Source organism: Pelodiscus sinensis, chromosome 1, assembly GCF_049634645.1.
Source record: "Pelodiscus sinensis isolate JC-2024 chromosome 1, ASM4963464v1, whole genome shotgun sequence".
Classification (NCBI taxonomy): domain Eukaryota; kingdom Metazoa; phylum Chordata; order Testudines; family Trionychidae; genus Pelodiscus; species Pelodiscus sinensis.
In genome coordinates this window covers 309,182,386-309,199,002 of record NC_134711.1, presented here as the reverse complement: position 1 = coordinate 309,199,002, position 16,617 = coordinate 309,182,386, and the positions used below count along the sequence as shown (strand labels likewise).

The 16,617-nt window shown below is 39.4% G+C and overlaps 1 protein-coding gene across 1 annotated transcript in view; it reads right to left on the bottom strand.

Moving 5' to 3' along the window:
• Positions 1-383: 383 nt before the first annotated feature.
• GRM5 (glutamate metabotropic receptor 5) overlaps positions 384-16,617 on the bottom strand; it is a 228,858-nt gene continuing 212,624 nt past the window's right edge. Inside the window, exons 7-8 of the mRNA XM_014571135.3 lie at positions 14,654-14,749; positions 384-3,633 (exon numbers count right to left, since the gene is read on the bottom strand). Of these exons, the coding sequence (XP_014426621.2) occupies positions 2,808-3,633; positions 14,654-14,749 (922 nt within the window). The 3' untranslated portion in view covers positions 384-2,807. The remainder of the gene's footprint in view (positions 3,634-14,653; positions 14,750-16,617) is intronic.

Genomic DNA, 16,617 nt, shown 5'->3' with positions numbered 1-16,617 from the left:
CTTTATGCATGCAGGATTTTCTCTGTAGCAAACAGAAGTACAAGGAGAGCATGGTTCTTAGTGAACAAAAGCAAAGCATGTTTAAATGATGGCTAGTATAAAGTTTGGTTCCTAATCAGCAATGAATGGAAGTGGTACCCAACTATAAAGCTGAGGGATTAATGTATTCCTGACAATATAAAAAAGATTAACAAATTCTGAACAGCAACTATGGCAAGTTGGACTAAATAATTATGACCTAGGGGCTGTGTAACAGTGGATGCATTATTTATATTGAATTATGTTTCGATAACCTTCTCTTCTTACTTCTGTTTTTCCTTAAAGAAGACTGATCAACAATACATTTTAAGGGACCACTTGTACAATCCTTATTTATACTGGTAACCACTTACTCATGCCAGCAAATTCACTGAGGGATAATTGTGTAAGTACTTGCCAGCATGAGAGAGGCCACACAATTGAGACACTAGTTTAAGGAGCAGGGGTGGAGGAACTCTGTTAATAACATCTGGCAATTACTTCATATATAATACAATAACACAGTCTCTTTGAAATGCAGGTAAACCACTCAGCTAAACTATCCATGAATCAAAGCAATTCTGTGTTCAAGGCAAACATATACAATACCTTGCAAATCCACCATGTACAATATTTCAAATAGTTTCATAGTAGTCTAGAGTCCCTACTGAGAACATACATATAGTGTACGTGATTTGAAATGTCCGTGTTTCCTGACTGGAACCAAGAAAAGTTAAAAGATCTGTTAGTTAAATAAAGAATTCCTGCAGTTAGTTAAATGAAGAATAACTATTTCTTGAGTAAAATGTACTCAATCAGGTTAAACCAATGACATTATTTTAAAGCGTTAGCCTCATCTCATTCAAGCCATTTTTAAAAATGTATTGAATGTAAAATTGGGATATGTAGTATAAAATCATGATAGGGCTAACCTAAAAAGAATAGGAATATTCTGTTCTGAAATAAACAAATGTGCTTTCACTTTTTAATAATATATTTGTTACACCATTTATGGATGAAAAATGCCTGAAAAATACATTTTGATGAAAAAGTATTTGCAAAGCTGAAAAGAAATAAGATTTTGGAGTTAAAAATATTACACAGCAGCCTTATTTCCAACGCTCCCTTCCATAAGTCTATCTTCTGTAAAAGGCTGCATCAATTTGACTTTGAATAACAGTAAATTACCTGCCCCTTCATACTATATTTATTAGAAAAAACACACAATTTGGCGCCTGAGGATAACTGTGTCACTGGGGAAGGGAAGCAAATTATAGTGTGCATGTGTTGAGGACTTGAGTCATTGCTTCAACATAGCTATCAAAAATTATTTTGCTTCTATTCAAATTTTAAATCGCTCCCTGCATGTATTTAAAAAGTGCCATGACAGCATGAATTGTATTAAACTGCGCTTGTAGCTACTTTGATACAGGAAAAAAATGTCAATAATTCCCTCACCTCTTCTACGAGTTGCTAAGAAACAAAGAAAGACTCCATTGGTTTGACTCTCATTAGGTCTCCCTTGTTTGAACACCTACTCTGTATTGCTTTGAAAATCGTCTTTTGTCACAGTTCAGAGCTGCAATGTATCCACAGCTAACTAGAGTTAAAATCGTTGCTTATTGAAGAGTAGCTAAACCACCTTTAAGCAGACTTTGACACAGGGTTTTTTCGTAAATGAATTATGATCATGACCATCCTTTCATTGACAGTTTTCTTCATCCTAATCCAGACTGTTTCCTCAGTATTCTACCATAGAGTGTTCACCAGTTCCTTACAAGTAAAGGGTACGGAAGTCTGAATAACAATGGTATATTAATTGGCAATGTTATCATTAAGAGTGACCATAAAAATGTGTTAATTTCACTAGGGAATGCAGCTAGGCTATAGCTCAATAATACTGCTAGAAAGAGAATATTCTCCTCAACAACTTGTCTTGATAAAGGAATTACAAAACAGTTCTCCAGAAAATATTTTTTGCTACTCCATCATGGCAACGTGGTGAAAGAGTCAGGAAATTGTCGTCCCATTTTTTTTTCTATGAAGGTGTATCCAATGTTGTTAAATGGAACTTTTTAATACTGATAGAAGAGAATTTCATAAACAAATCTGTAGGTTGAGAAGTCACTTGTAAAGCCCTCCATATTGCAGTCACACATTGCAAAGCCGCAGTTTATTATTATCTACATGTAGGGTATCACCAGCATGATACGATTCAGCAAAAAGTTTGGTAGTTTCTAAACATACTTTACTGTTTTTTGAGATCTTCATAGAAAAAACAACAACACGTGAGCCTGACATATTGGTGCCAGATTTTGAGTCTGTTAGAAAATGTACATTCAATGTTTGGTCTTCTATTTTTGATAATAGATCAAGGTTCACTTCTGGGTAAGGAGTCAGAGTAAATAAAGAAAACATTGTACAGTTGCTTACAGTCTACTTTTTTCATATATTATACACACAGTTCATTGTTATACTAAAGCAAAGCACTTGGTATGTAACTGATTTAACAGACTCCTTATAAGCCCTCAAAAATAGATGCAGTGTTTCTTAAAAGCCCGTGTTTTGTAAGGCCACGAAAATCTGCTGAAAGTTTTGTTTCTTTAAAATAGGTTAATTCATCTGATGTCTCCATTTATCAAATAACCCTATACTGCCCCCCTCCATTTGTCACATGCTGACCCATTGCCTATCACTGTATCTGTATAAAGACTGGAGATCTTGAAGGCTTAGCTGTCCCTTCTCTACCTGCCGATAGCTGTCAGGATCCAATATGTCCTGAACTACATTCACAATGAAGAAGAACTTTGTGTGTAATCTCTGATGATAAGCTTGTCATACTTCGGGGAAGATGGGATACACAGCGCTGATTCTGACACTGGGGAGCTGGGAGATGCGCTCCCAGAATCAATGGAGTCTCTAAAAGGTGAGGGAGGAGTTAAAGCCACCAACTCCTCAAGATCTTGCTTCACCACTGGGGCCTCTGAAGCACCTTCTTTGACGCTGCCACATGAAGCTTTCCTAGTGGTCTGCGATGCACTGTTCACTTCAATGGCAGGGAGTGGCTGGATCTCTGCAAAAGTGGTCAGTGTGGTAGGAAGCTGGATCTCTCTTGGGATCAGGTAGGAAGAGCATAGAGGAGTGGCCACCATAGCCCCCGGTGTGGCTGTCGAAAGCATCATAGAGTTCAGCTCACTGATGTTGGCTGTGAAGCGTGTGACCACACTGCTGATTTGCTCCATGAGAGAACCTTGGGAGGAGCTGCTCCGCTGGGCATGTTCTGTCTGGGAGGTGGGGACCTCCTCATCTGTTCGGCTAATGGAGGCCGTCCTGTGGCTCACCGTGCTGATTGGCGAGGGGGTCTGTGGCTGGTAGTGCGCTGGGTACTGCTCCTCTGCTTCTGAGACATCGTAAAGCATTTTGGCACTGGCCTCTGGAAATGCGGCGCTGCTGCTATGGCGGCTACTGTCTGTGCTCTTAGAAAAGGGCTTGATCACTGCGGTTTGGTTTGGGTTCTCCTTTTTGTTGATGTGCACTGAGAGCCTTTGCCAGAGGTGTGCTCCCCTGCTGCTGCTCTTCTCATTCTGGGCCCAGGTGACTGATTTCCCATTCGAGCTGTGAACGGAAACAAGAGAAGACGATGGCCCACATTTAGATTTTCATCACAATGGCTCACTTTAACCACCTTGCTAAATCACGCACACGGACAGCTGAAATTCTGGCACCTATACATCAGACCTGTTCTAAAGCTGATGGTAAAAAAATATTATTCTATAGCAAAGAATAAACACTGATGAATGCACCAGTTAAGCGGAGGTTACAGATGGCAATCTACTACAAGGATGCTCATCTTGCAATGATTATAATAACCTGCTGAATTAACTTCCCACTTGAAATGGATTCTCATTACTTTTTTTTTTTTTTATTTGGAGTAGAAATTGACTCTTCAGTGCATTAAACTCAGATATTCCCAGACTAGGTGGAAAAAAGGTCACGCTGCCCGGCAATTTAGGACAGCCTCAATCTAGCCTGGTCAAGAGAAATTTGATTATATACTGCTTTCAGGAGAAGCTGCTGACTTGTAGTTAAAAATCCCAGCAGCATTAGTTGTCCAGGTTGTCTGACCAGAGGTTTAAATTAACAACTGTTGGTTTTTTTTTTGCCTTATAAACATCGCTGAAGAACAGGAGAAATGAAGAGGTGCCAGGCTGGCTCTGATACTTGTATTATAGACATTTGTGTGATAATATTGTGGCAATTTCCCCTTACAGCTCAACTCAGCACAAATAGAACATGGTGCATCCTCTGTTCCCAAGCACACTGGGAGGCATCAAAGCAGTGACACTGGCAGAAGGCTGAGACTGGTGGACAGTTGTTTTCATTTTCAGCCTTGGGTCAGATATGTCACTCAGTCTCTCAGTTAATGAACCCACAGTTTTTAACTGCAGGTCAGCTGAGAGCAGGAGATTGTCCTTGAGGAAAGTAAATGACCCACAAATAGTACAAGAGCCATTTTTCTAGCCCAACATCATCAGAAACTATGGTAACATCCTGCTGTCCCCTCCAAAATTAATCACCACAGATATAGGCCCTTCTCCCCTTATTCTTCGGTCAGAGACACCTCAGGACCAAGACACTCTATAAATAGAGTGAGTGGGTTCCAGATCTCTCTCTCACACAGTGTGTAACTGCTCCTTTCACCTCTTCCCCTTCTTCTGTCAGATTGTCCATGGGCATACACATGGACATGCCCATTCAACTCCCGTACCTTCACTTGTGGCTCTCAGGATGAAAAAAAAAAACCATTAGCAGTAGAAAGATTTCTCCATAGAGACAGACAATAAACTAAATGATGTCCACAATAAAAACATTGTATCATACATACAAAATTACATACATGCATGATTTATATACAAAAATTGATTTTGTAACATGTTATTTTTGTCTTTCAAAATATTTGTAAAAAACATTTATGCCAGTTTTGGAAAGACAAGCAAATATGAGATGCTGGTTGCGCTAAGACATCTTAAACAATGTGTATTAAAGCCAGAAGTGACTGCTACACATCAGTATTTTTGTTTGCTACCTAAAAGCTTGAAAACTATCTAGTGCTAGCACAATGAGAATTTTATGTAGTTCTTTGTAAGGTGGTCTGCACTCTGCTGGGAGTTGCTGTTGATTCACTGTTTCATCAAGGAAACTAAAAACTGTCTACTGAACAAAGAACTGGTAGATTCGTATCTATGGTTGTGATATATGGAGATGCAGTGTTTCATGTAACATGACATACTGTGACACCATTTCTTTACAAACAGGAGTATGAGAGAATCCAACAGATGAACACAATCTAATCCTTTAGGGCTATGTCTAGACTGCAAGCCTCTTTCGAAAGAGAGCGTCTAGACTGCACGTTGAACTTTCGAAAAAGCGGCTTGCTTTTTCGAAAGAAAGCATCCAGTGAGTCTGGATGCTCTCTTTTGAAGAATCCCTATTTACATTGAAGAACGCCTTCTTTCGAAAGAGGAACTTTCAAAAGAAGGCGTTCTTCCTCATGAAATGAGGTTTACCGCCATCGAAAGAAAAGCCGCGTTCTTTCGATTTAATTTCGAAAGAACGCGGCTTGAGTCTGGACGCAGGGGAAGTTTTTTCGAAAAAAGGCTACTTTTCCCGAAAAAACCTCTGAGTCTGGACACAGCCTAGGGTACTAGCTGTTTGGAAGCAAAGTACGACAAGTCTGTATAATCCAGTGTGGGTACATAATGGCATAAGGGGGAATTATGCTCGTTTTCGCTCCTAGAAGCCTTCCTTGCTCTCCTACACAGTTCATTGGACATCAGGTGTTCACATGTAAGTGGATGCTGTGCACCTACAGTTGCCCCATTCCTAGCAAGTGGGTGGGGAGTGGGTGGGGCTTTGGCTCTCTCTCTCACCACCTTCAGCATGGTAGCCAGAATAGTTGTGCTATCTTGGAGGATAGGTGGTGGTGGTGGTGGAGGCTAGTAAATTGTGGCTAGTATGGATTAGCAGCAAATCACTAGTCCCTTGAAGCAAAGAGGGAACAGGGAAGGACTTGTATTCACTTGAAATATGTTTCCCTCCCTCTGCTGCAGCTGGGGTCACCCACCAATGTGTGGCCTCTTAAACAGGGCAAGACGAAACAGACAATTTTTATCCGCCACTTTGATCCATTCTACTCTTCACTGTTCTGTCATTCTGAATCATAGCTAGTGTCACTATAAGCCACAGCCTGACAAGATTCCTGTTCACTAACTTCCAGATGGTGGTTGTGAAGGGACATAGAGGGGAAGTAATATGAGTAATGATCCACCATCAAGTAGAGAAGGTGAATGAGTTTTGAGTTAGAGGGATGGGTGTGGGTGTGAAGAACTGAGCCAGCATAGGAACGGGAGGAGGAGAGAAACTATGAAACATAATTTTCACCTAGGAGAGCAAGAGCACCAGGTAAAGTTATTCATGGAGTATTTGTGACTCTCTTGAGTTCCAGTCTCTTCTGTGGGCCAGTCCTGGTTGATGCAGATGTACATTGCCTTTTATGCAAGCCTATAGGTAAACACTCCACCTAACTGCATCTGTGACTAAAAAGGACCACTGGCTTCTTATGGAATTTTCCAGAGGAATCACTGAATGGTTTGTCCCTTAGCTATTTCAAGTCCCTTGGTTTAACAAACTGAATTTAGCAGTCCCCAAGCGAATAGCAATTTATCCATTCAAAAATAGCCCAGACATGAAAAGTCAACAAGAGAGCATACAGCAATAATTAGAACATTAATTTCAGACATCCAGCTTCTCTGTTATAGCCTGCTGCTCCTATTTCCTATTCTATGACCTAATGCAAAATTAATTATATTAAAAGAAGAATTGATCTTTCAAACCTCTCTGTAAAAGTCATTTGTTTTTATCTGTTGATGGCTGAGTGATGCTTGATAGGGCTGTATGATGCACGTTGTGGTTAAGGGGTGGAGGTGCAGGACTGATCAAAGTATCATCTTTTCACACCACAAAGTACACGCTTTATAGAAAAATAAATAGATAGTCATCAACAACATAGACCATGATGCCTGCTAATGGAATATCACAAACAGTTGTTTACATTTATTGGGCCAGACTGTGCCATGTTCCATTGAGTGATGGGAACCTTTTGGTCAATGATATTCTAGATCAGGGATTCTTACCAAGAAACTCTGCTTCCCATCCATTTCTGTCATGGGGACAGGATATTTTCAGCTCCAAAATGAATATCAAAATGACTTCTGGAGATCAGAATATATATTAACATGCGACTTTGCCATGCAAACATTTTGGTTCCACTATTTTTCATTGAACAGATCACTGATTACAATTCAGGGATGCAGACTTCGAGACAGTGCCACAATTTACAGCCCACAATGCAAATTGGACACTTTTTTGTGTGTGCAAAGAATGGTGTTTATTGGTGGCACATTTTGTATTTATTTCTTTTTACAGTGTGGCTAACTTCAGTTTTATGTACAGGGAGATCTCAAAACCCTTTCATTCTAATAAATTGTATTCTTAGACTAGTTTGGCTTATCATGATCCAACATGTGCAAGAAATTTCAGACTTTACATGAGGTCTTTGAACGCCCTAACTTTCACATCTTCCAGTAAAACAATAGCTTTTGTACCTTCCTCATTCTTTTTTACTTTTTAATTTGTATTAGCTTCTTTTATATTTTTTATTTTCTTAAAAACACTGATTCATTATTCACAAATTTAAAAAAGCCTACTGAAAGCCCATTTGAAGATTGGAAATTAATGTTTTCCTCTCTCTGTTTTCTTCTTTACTAATTTAGCAAAGATTATTCTGCCCTTTGTTTTTGTTGATCTAATAAATTCTGTTTTGTTTTGATCCTTGTGTTTCTTGATATCTAAAAAAATGTGCAATGCTCTTTGGTTAACTGATTATAGAATCAGCAAGGGAAGTATGAGGATAGTGACTGTGCTTTGTGTAGGCCATAAACAAGAAAGAAGGAAACATACTGACCCATACACTGGAAACTTTCTATTAACTTTATAGCAAGATTGTCATTTCCATGGATTACTGGAGTTTGATATATGTAATTTGGTGAAATATCTGTAGTAGTACTGTACATAGTGGATACACTGTCTTCTACTCTTTTGAATAGTGGGTAATTTATTGTACACTAATGCAAGCTGAAAATAAGCCATTTATTTTCTTACTAATATCTGTCAGCCACAGAATGTAAATATACATACACCCCATGGAATTCCACATTTATAAGACAACCTAAAACAGACAGGCATACATTTAAAACTATACATTTCTTGAAAACTGAATAAAATGAAACTATTTTAAAAGCTGCCTAAAACTGTGCAGAACAAATTCAATCCCCATTTATACTGTTGAAAATCCAGAATTATTTTGCAGATTTCAGTGGTATTATTCTGGATTTGTGATCCAAATCAAAGCCCGGGCTTGCCCACAAACTTTCAAGGAAATAAAAAGGTCTCCATTAAAACTTGTTTAGCTGTTTCTGTGCAAGTGTAGGTATGGATGTTCTTGTTGTTGAAGAAAACTCAATTAGCTAAAGTTGACAACTACATTTGACTTCCATTTCTATTCCTAAGCTAGTGTGCCCATGTACAGACTTGTACAGAAATAATCACACTGTTCTATGCCACTAATATAGCTAGCGCATTGTCTTATTCCTTCTATTTAATCAGAGGCCCCTCCCTCTTTCTGCCAAGAAGGAGTCTTCAAATAAAGAAAACTAATAACATGAGTCCCTTCTCAGAGTGTCATCTTTTTGAAGACCTATCTAAATAATCACTGACACTGAAAAAAAATGGTGAATCACATTAACTGGCTTTCACTAATTGGAGCTTTCTCTGTGAGTCCTAGCATTGGTCACTTGGACAAGCAGCAATTTCAGGTTGATAGAAATTTTTTTGAAGTGGCCCAAATTCCTTTATCCGTAGAAGACTGCAAATCATGCAGCTTCTTGCATCATGATACAGACACTTGGGTAAACCAAGAGGTTTATATAGACAGCTCCAGTAAGGCTATAGAAAATGTATAGTTTCTCAAGAGTGCCATCTCAATCTTTCTGTCTTCTTGGTCTCTAAGAAAATTGCACTGTCAGGCAATGACCATTTCCTTCACCTTGGCAGACAGCCTAAGGAAACCTGGTCATTTACACTGTAAAGCTGATGCTCCTAGCTTCCTGTGGAATTTCTGTGGGAATGCCTTTGGTGGGTTGTTATCTATCTGTTTAATTACTCTGTTATACAAGATTGAGCAAAAATGTGCATGGACCCTGCTCTATATTTCTGAATTAGAATCAAGGAGGTCCTCTTCTTTGAGGACAAGCTCTTCCCAAGAAAATGTGGGAATCCATAAGGGAAAGAGATGAGCAATTTCCTGTTTTTTTTCCTTTTATTCAAAAGTTCTGTGGAGTATGTGGGCACAGGACAGAGGAAGAGCATCTCTGACCTCCACTACCAACTATACTTACATGCCCTCCTTAATTGTGTGAGGTTGTTGGCAGGTGGATTAGCCTGGTTTTACTGCCTGTAATCTTATTTTGCATCAGCTGAGCAGCTATTGGGATCAGCCTTGGAATGCGCACATTTTGGCTCGGTGTCAGACCTTCTGTTCTGTTCAGTTGATGCTGCCGAATGCTGTTTTGAGGAGGTCATTCTGTAGAGTCCTCTTCATTGAATGCCAGCAGCTTGTGGGAGCTGCAAGCTGAAGACACAGACTGGCTGTGAAGTTGAGGAGAAAAGAAAGCCTCTGTACCCAGAACCTTAGTTGTGCCCTGTTGCAGCTGCAATCTGGATTTCCTCAGCTATGAAAGAGGAGAGTGCAGTGCCTGGGGGAGCAGCAGGAATGGAAGTGGAGAGCAACAGAGGGGAAATAGGATGGAAAAAAACCAAAGTGTTTCCTTGCTGAAGTAGTGGAGAGGCCTGAATGGAGCCCCTGAGCTACCTACCCACCTCGGCACAGGTGGAGACTTCCGGCAAGATACTGGTAGGCAGGTCTCCTGTCTCACACAGATTGACCACTCCAGCAGCCTTTGAACAATAAGCAAGAGAGCAGTGGTAGCAAGTGTAGAAACACATCTCCTCTAAGTTGGTTGGGGTTTTAATGACCAGCTTTACTAAGCACAACAAATAAAGTGAATAAATAGTCACATCCTTATTTTCCCCATTGACACTGTAATTCCACTGTGCATAAGCAGCTCACTGGTGACATATCCATCAAGCTTAAAAGACTCCTCTGCTATGTGCTTTGTAGAGATAAAAGCTAACAAAACAAATCAGAGAGGAAATAAACACTGAATCACACAGAGCAAGCATCCATTTTGTCCTAGCCTGTGTTCTTGAGGGAGCTGTGACCTATTTCACTTTCATCACAGATCTGTCATGTGACAGTGGAAAAGAGTAAAAAAGAGTTGTTTTCTTCTAATGCTGAACAAAAAATATTGTTAATATTGTTCTTCAAGACACTCCCTGTGATCCCGGGACATCTGGGAAGAGATAGCATGGCAAAAATACTTTGGGTCTGATATCACTGCAACACATACATACAGATAACCTGCTAGGAGTTATGTATCTATATGAAAATTACATTCGCAAAGCCTATGACTGGTTACATGTAAATTGAGTATTATATGGTTCACAATGGGTGTTGATTTACAGTTTGAGTGCAATATTAAAGAAAGGATTGTGAGGTTTTTTCCAGAGAGGAAAGTTACAGGAAGAAATGAACCATCAGGAGGAAGCCCTGTTTACAAGACAGTGGATCAATGGAACTATGTCTAAGACTGCAAAGAGTCATCCAGTTAGCATTCACTGAGGCAAGGAACTGTAAAGTGTAATGTCTTATGACAAAAGGATCACTGCCTACCTGGTTGAAAAACACGGTAAAAACTTTGGATGAGCAAAATTTCATTAGTCCAGGAAAAATATTTGGTTAATTAAGTTTAGGCTACAGAAAGCACATTATGATTTTATTTTATATGTAACTATTTTTTCCCATTATTTCTACTTGCTTCTTCTCAAATCTTTGTCCTTGTTAAGTGTCTTTTTGTATTTACTGTAATAGCTCTTAGATGCATGGAGGTGAGCATAGTGGTGATCCTGAGGTGTAACTGGTAAGAAGGCATATACTGTCCTTAGGAAGTAGCAGAACTGTGAATTCTCAGGGCTTGTCTCCACTATGCCAGAGTTCAATGCTGCAGCGATTAATGTATCAGCCATAGATTTATTGTGTCTGTGGCAAGCTTGTACAATCTTTTGCATGCTTCTAGGGTCCCTCCTATAAAAAACAATGGCTGAGATTTTTATATCTGCCTGGGGGATTTGGATACCCAGTTCCTGGTCATTTTAATGGAAACTGGGCATCCAAATAACTTTGAAAATCTCATACGACATGGTTAGAGCAATTTTCATCCCAAAAGAACCCAAAGCAAATTATAAATAGCTATACAACCCACTTAGACAAATCACAGTAGCTGTTTTAACAATACATAGCTGATTAGGACAGGAAGTGAAGTATACTCTAACTGAAACTACTAGGGGATTTCTAGTAGGCCTAAAACAATTGCCCAAAGTTAACATTTTTCTTCACTTACAGAGACCACCCTGAGCGTGCTCATTAACACAAGTGGTCAGGACTTGTGCTTTATTCTTTGTCTGAAATATGGCACTTCCAGCCGCGCAAGGCTCATTTATCTCCATTTTGGAGCATGGCGTCATTAGGATTTGGAGATGGAAGTGTAAGAGTTCCACCTATCAAACCATCAACTCCCCTTCTTACAGTAGTTAAGTATTCTTTACAGTTCTTCATCCCTGCTTAACTGGGGCCTGATCCAAAGCCCATGGAAATTGGTGGCAGTCTCTTCTTTGATTTTCATGGGCTTTACATTACATCACTTACAATTTCAGCTGGAGTAAAAGTGGAGAAAGTCCATTTCATCTCTCTTACATGAGAATTATAAATAGGATACTCTCACCCTTACCCACATGATGCAGGACTAGGAGAAAGATTTAGCTCTGGCTAGATTTTCATTTTGGTTTCTAGATTCATCTTGAATTTTTTATCCAGCATAGAGGTAATTTAGGGTGTACAGCTTGACTGATATATTATTGCAGAGATATTTATTCACATGGGATTTATGTCATCATTGGAAAAAAATCACTTGTGAATTATTAATCAGCTTCTTATTTGTTGCATTTAATTAAGCCGGTAATTTAAATTCTAAATCATAGCAATGCTACCATGATGCCTACTTTTCAATGCTTCATAAAAATCCCATTTCATAATTGATTTATATGAGAGAGGTGGAAGATGCTTGTATGTGATTCAGCACAGATTAACTCCCCTTACATGTAGAGTAACTGTCATCCAGTAAAACAAAAATAATAACAGCTAATATCAAGTTTGGGATACTATAGCAATACTGCACAAGAGTTTTTAGAAGTGAATAATACTGTGTAATTGAAACTACATGGAGTATTTTAAACAGAATTTGCATCCCCTACTGTTGTGAAAAAAATCTGATGACATATTTTGATCATCCATAAATAACCAAATCCTGGCTTCTGTTTGTTTCCTCAAGACTTCAGGTATCACCGTGCCCCTAAATACGGATTTGATATTTACTGAAAAGGAAAAGCACCAATTACACTGCTTTCTCCAGCACCTGTGTTTTGTGTGGACGTCTCCCATCCTACTCAGTTCCAGCTCTAGTTAGCGTCTGGGAGCTGATGGGTCCCCAGCCTGGGCTAGTATGGCTAGAGACAATACAACACAGCTATAGAATACAAAATCTGCTATCTATTAAACAACAAATATTCTTAACTGTTTGAGTAGGTCTTAGGAATGACAATCATGCTATAGAAGTATTACAGTGATAAAGCTTCCAGTCTTTCTGACTATTAGGGCTTCATCTTTCACAGGAACCTCTTTCTCATCTCTACTTGGCTCAGATGGATTAAACTCTGGAATGCACATAGATTCTTCACTGTGAAGATATAAGATATAGGGAGACAGAGTTTCATACATGTAGTTTTTATATGTGGAAAATATGTGTACAAAGAGGAACTAAACCCTGCATAATGAAGTACAATTGTTTGACATTTGCATGCACTTGTTTCCTCTTCAGTTCTCAATTATTCAGTGACTCTAAATTGCTTTTAGTGGAAAAAAACAAATCTAATTGCAGACAATGCAAGTTAAAAATACCCCCCAAGAACAGCATGCAGAACACAGACAGGTTGACAAACAAACAGCAGGTGCTGATAAATTTCGAACCACCACAAGTGAATGAATGGCGCTTACATTATTTAAACAGCCAGGATCCCCAGAGTATGCATTGTTATAATCACATGCCTTGTGTGCTTGAGTGAGTGTTGTTAAGCACAAGGGGAACATCATGCTGTGGGCATCTTGGGATGCCCTCCTGCAATTACAGGATGGCTCTGTGATACAAAAATCAGTAAAGGCAAAGGCACATTTTGGTCATCCCTTTGGATGTTCAGGTTATATTTCTAATCAGTTTATAAAGGATTAAATACATCTTTTAAGAAGTGGTAAATCAAATTGTTATAGACTGCAATAGAATCCGACAGGTGATAAACTCCATATTATGGTTTATAATAATCTATGCTACCTTCTATCAATGTGTTAAAAATCATGTATGACACATGCTACTCACCTGTAACACACTTACTATATGTTAATTATATGTTAACAGAGCTGGTCAGAAAATGGAATTTCCATCCCATGGGAAATACCAACATTTTAGTATTTCTTTTTGTCTCAACCTGAGATGGAATTATAAATCTTAAAATATTTTGTGCAATGAAATACTCCAAAATATTTTACTTGGGAAACTTAGGGGGGAAATCATTGAAATGTTCAGTTCACCAAAGTCAAAATATAATATCATATAAAATATTACCCACACTGAATATTGATATAATATTAATCATATTATAAATATATAAGAGTAAAATTTTATATAAAAATCAAAAGGAAATGTAATGAAATGAGAAAATCTAAGTGAAATGAAATGGAATTAAACAAAACAAGAACACTGAAATTAAACTAAACCACTAAATCAAAACAAAATGTTCCGTTTTGATTCTGGAGAACTGTGAAGCTTTCCTGTCAATTTATTTTTATATTTACACATTCCCATGAAACATTTCTATCCTGATGTAATTTTGTCAATTTTTTCTCCAATTAGCTCTTTATATAAAATCTAACCCACATTTAGATAAAGCTCAGAATCTGCTTACTTGAAATCTAGAGACTGTATTACTCTTGCTTATTGTTTTCTTCTAGTGGATTGGCCAAAGGGTGCAAAGATTCTCTTCCCACAAGCCCCCTATTACGACAACATCATGAATGAGAAGTGGTTCCGATCACTTAAATGAGCATGGTATATTTTTGCTGCTCAAACATAACATGTAAGCCAGTGGCAGCCAAGTCTTTTTTGTTTGGACATACTATATGGGATGCACAGTCATTACAGATAGAGGATCTGGGCCAGACCTGTCCCAGAGGTGCTCCTCAGTGCTCACAGACATATCACACTGCCCCCAGGCCACTCCACTGTTTGCTTACCTGCTCATTGTAGCTCTCCCACCATTTCCCATACTCCCTTTTGGGGTGAAACACTCTATTTCCGACTTGTGCTGGGCCAGCCTCCTGCCTTTGTACCTAACAAATCATGACAACAACAGGAGCAAACAGAAAGAAGTGATTTGTGTGCTCGGCTGCCACCCTGTGCTACAGCTGCTGTGCAGAGGGCCGTACTGGGGAAGGTTGCTATTACAATGGTGAATATTGCGCCAGCCCCCCCCCCCTTCAGAGTGTCAGAGAAGCTGCACAGGGCTTCCAGGCCTGTGCACAACACAAGCAGGGGTGCACAGGAAGTGAGCTCAAGCACTTTCCTTGCTCTAGCAGAAGCGGAGTCATTCTGCAGAGTTAAAACCAAACCAGCCTTTTCACTCTAGTGTTTCACTTGTATCAGATAAATCAGATGCACAAACCAAATGGAAGACTAAGACAGAGAGAATTTGAAATTAAGGAGTAAAGAGAAGTTAACTAGTTGCTCCAGGATCACAAAGCACAAGGCCTGAGTTCTCATTCCCAGCTTAATATCCTTCACCAAACCACTGAGAGCTGCACCCGTACAGCACCTAACTCGCTCTCTCAGTTTGTGAAGCAAGAACACTGACCACTGTTTGGATCAGTATGAGCACAGTTCAATACTATGTGTTACAGACTGTCCATAGCTCACATTGGGATAGCAATTGGTACTCAAGAGTCTCATTGATCCTGATGTAGGAGATCAGTCTGTTCATCACTTATGTCCTCCAGACTGAATTACAGTTGGATTTAATGAAAAGTTCTTATGCTGCTTCTTTGCACGGTGGTGAATTTCACCCTCATTGCTTGAGTTCTAGCTGCCTGGGTTCAGGCACAGTAACTCCTCACTTGATGCTGCAGTTACGTCCGTGAAAAATGCTACTTTAAGCAAAATGGTATTAAGCAAATCCAATTTCTCCATAAGAAATAATGTAAATGGGAGAGGGGTAGGCTCCAGGGAATGATATTCAGCAGTCAAAAGGCTTATATACATATATAGAGAGAGACAGACAGACAGAGAGTATAAGTTTTAATCCTTTTAAAACAATGTAGTACTGTACACAACAATGATGATTGTGAAGCTTGTTTGAGGTGGTGGAGTCAGAAAGTGGAACAGTTTCCATGGAATTTCTTGTTCCTAACTGAAGAACTAGCACTTGGCTGAGCTCTGAGGGGTTAACATGTTGTTAATATGGCCTCACACTCTAGAGGCACCATGGCTTGAGACAGGAGGAGGGAAGCACTAGATGTATGGCAGTGGCTGTAGACACATCCCTGTAGAAATGGGGTAAGAAGTGGGGAGGGCTTAATGCAGGGAGATAGAGGGGGACATCCTGACATCAGAACCCTTCTCTCCCTCCCCCTGTCATGTGTTCTTGCTTTATGTGTGTGTCACTTTAGTAACACCAGTAGGAAAAAAGAAACAACACAGACATAAACTAGAGGAATCTGGCAACAAAATGTCTCATGGGCCCTACAGAGATCCCCGATGGGCTGTATACAGCTGTGGGCAGCAGGTTGCCCACCACTGCCTTACAGGGAACTCAGGAGATCTGCCAGCCCAGCCTGGTTCTGAACCCCCACAATAACAGGCTACTTTTCCAGAAAATCCTGCACGCAGTGGGCAATGTAGGCAGCCAGACAACATTATAAGGAGCATTGCACATGTGCTCTAATAGATAAGCATCATAACAATGAAAAAAGGTTAACTAGGAAACGTTAAGTGAGGAATTACTGTACCTATTTAAATGTCTGAATTTGAGGGTTGAAAAACCTCTACAGATATTAATACTGAAAATTGGGCCCCCTCTCCTTACATAGTTGGTTGTGATATTCCATCGACAGATGCTATGATCGGCATTGCTGATGTTTAGCAAAAGTCTTTAAAGCAAATCTGGTTGGATTGATGCCAGAGAGTTAACCTGATGGTCAACATG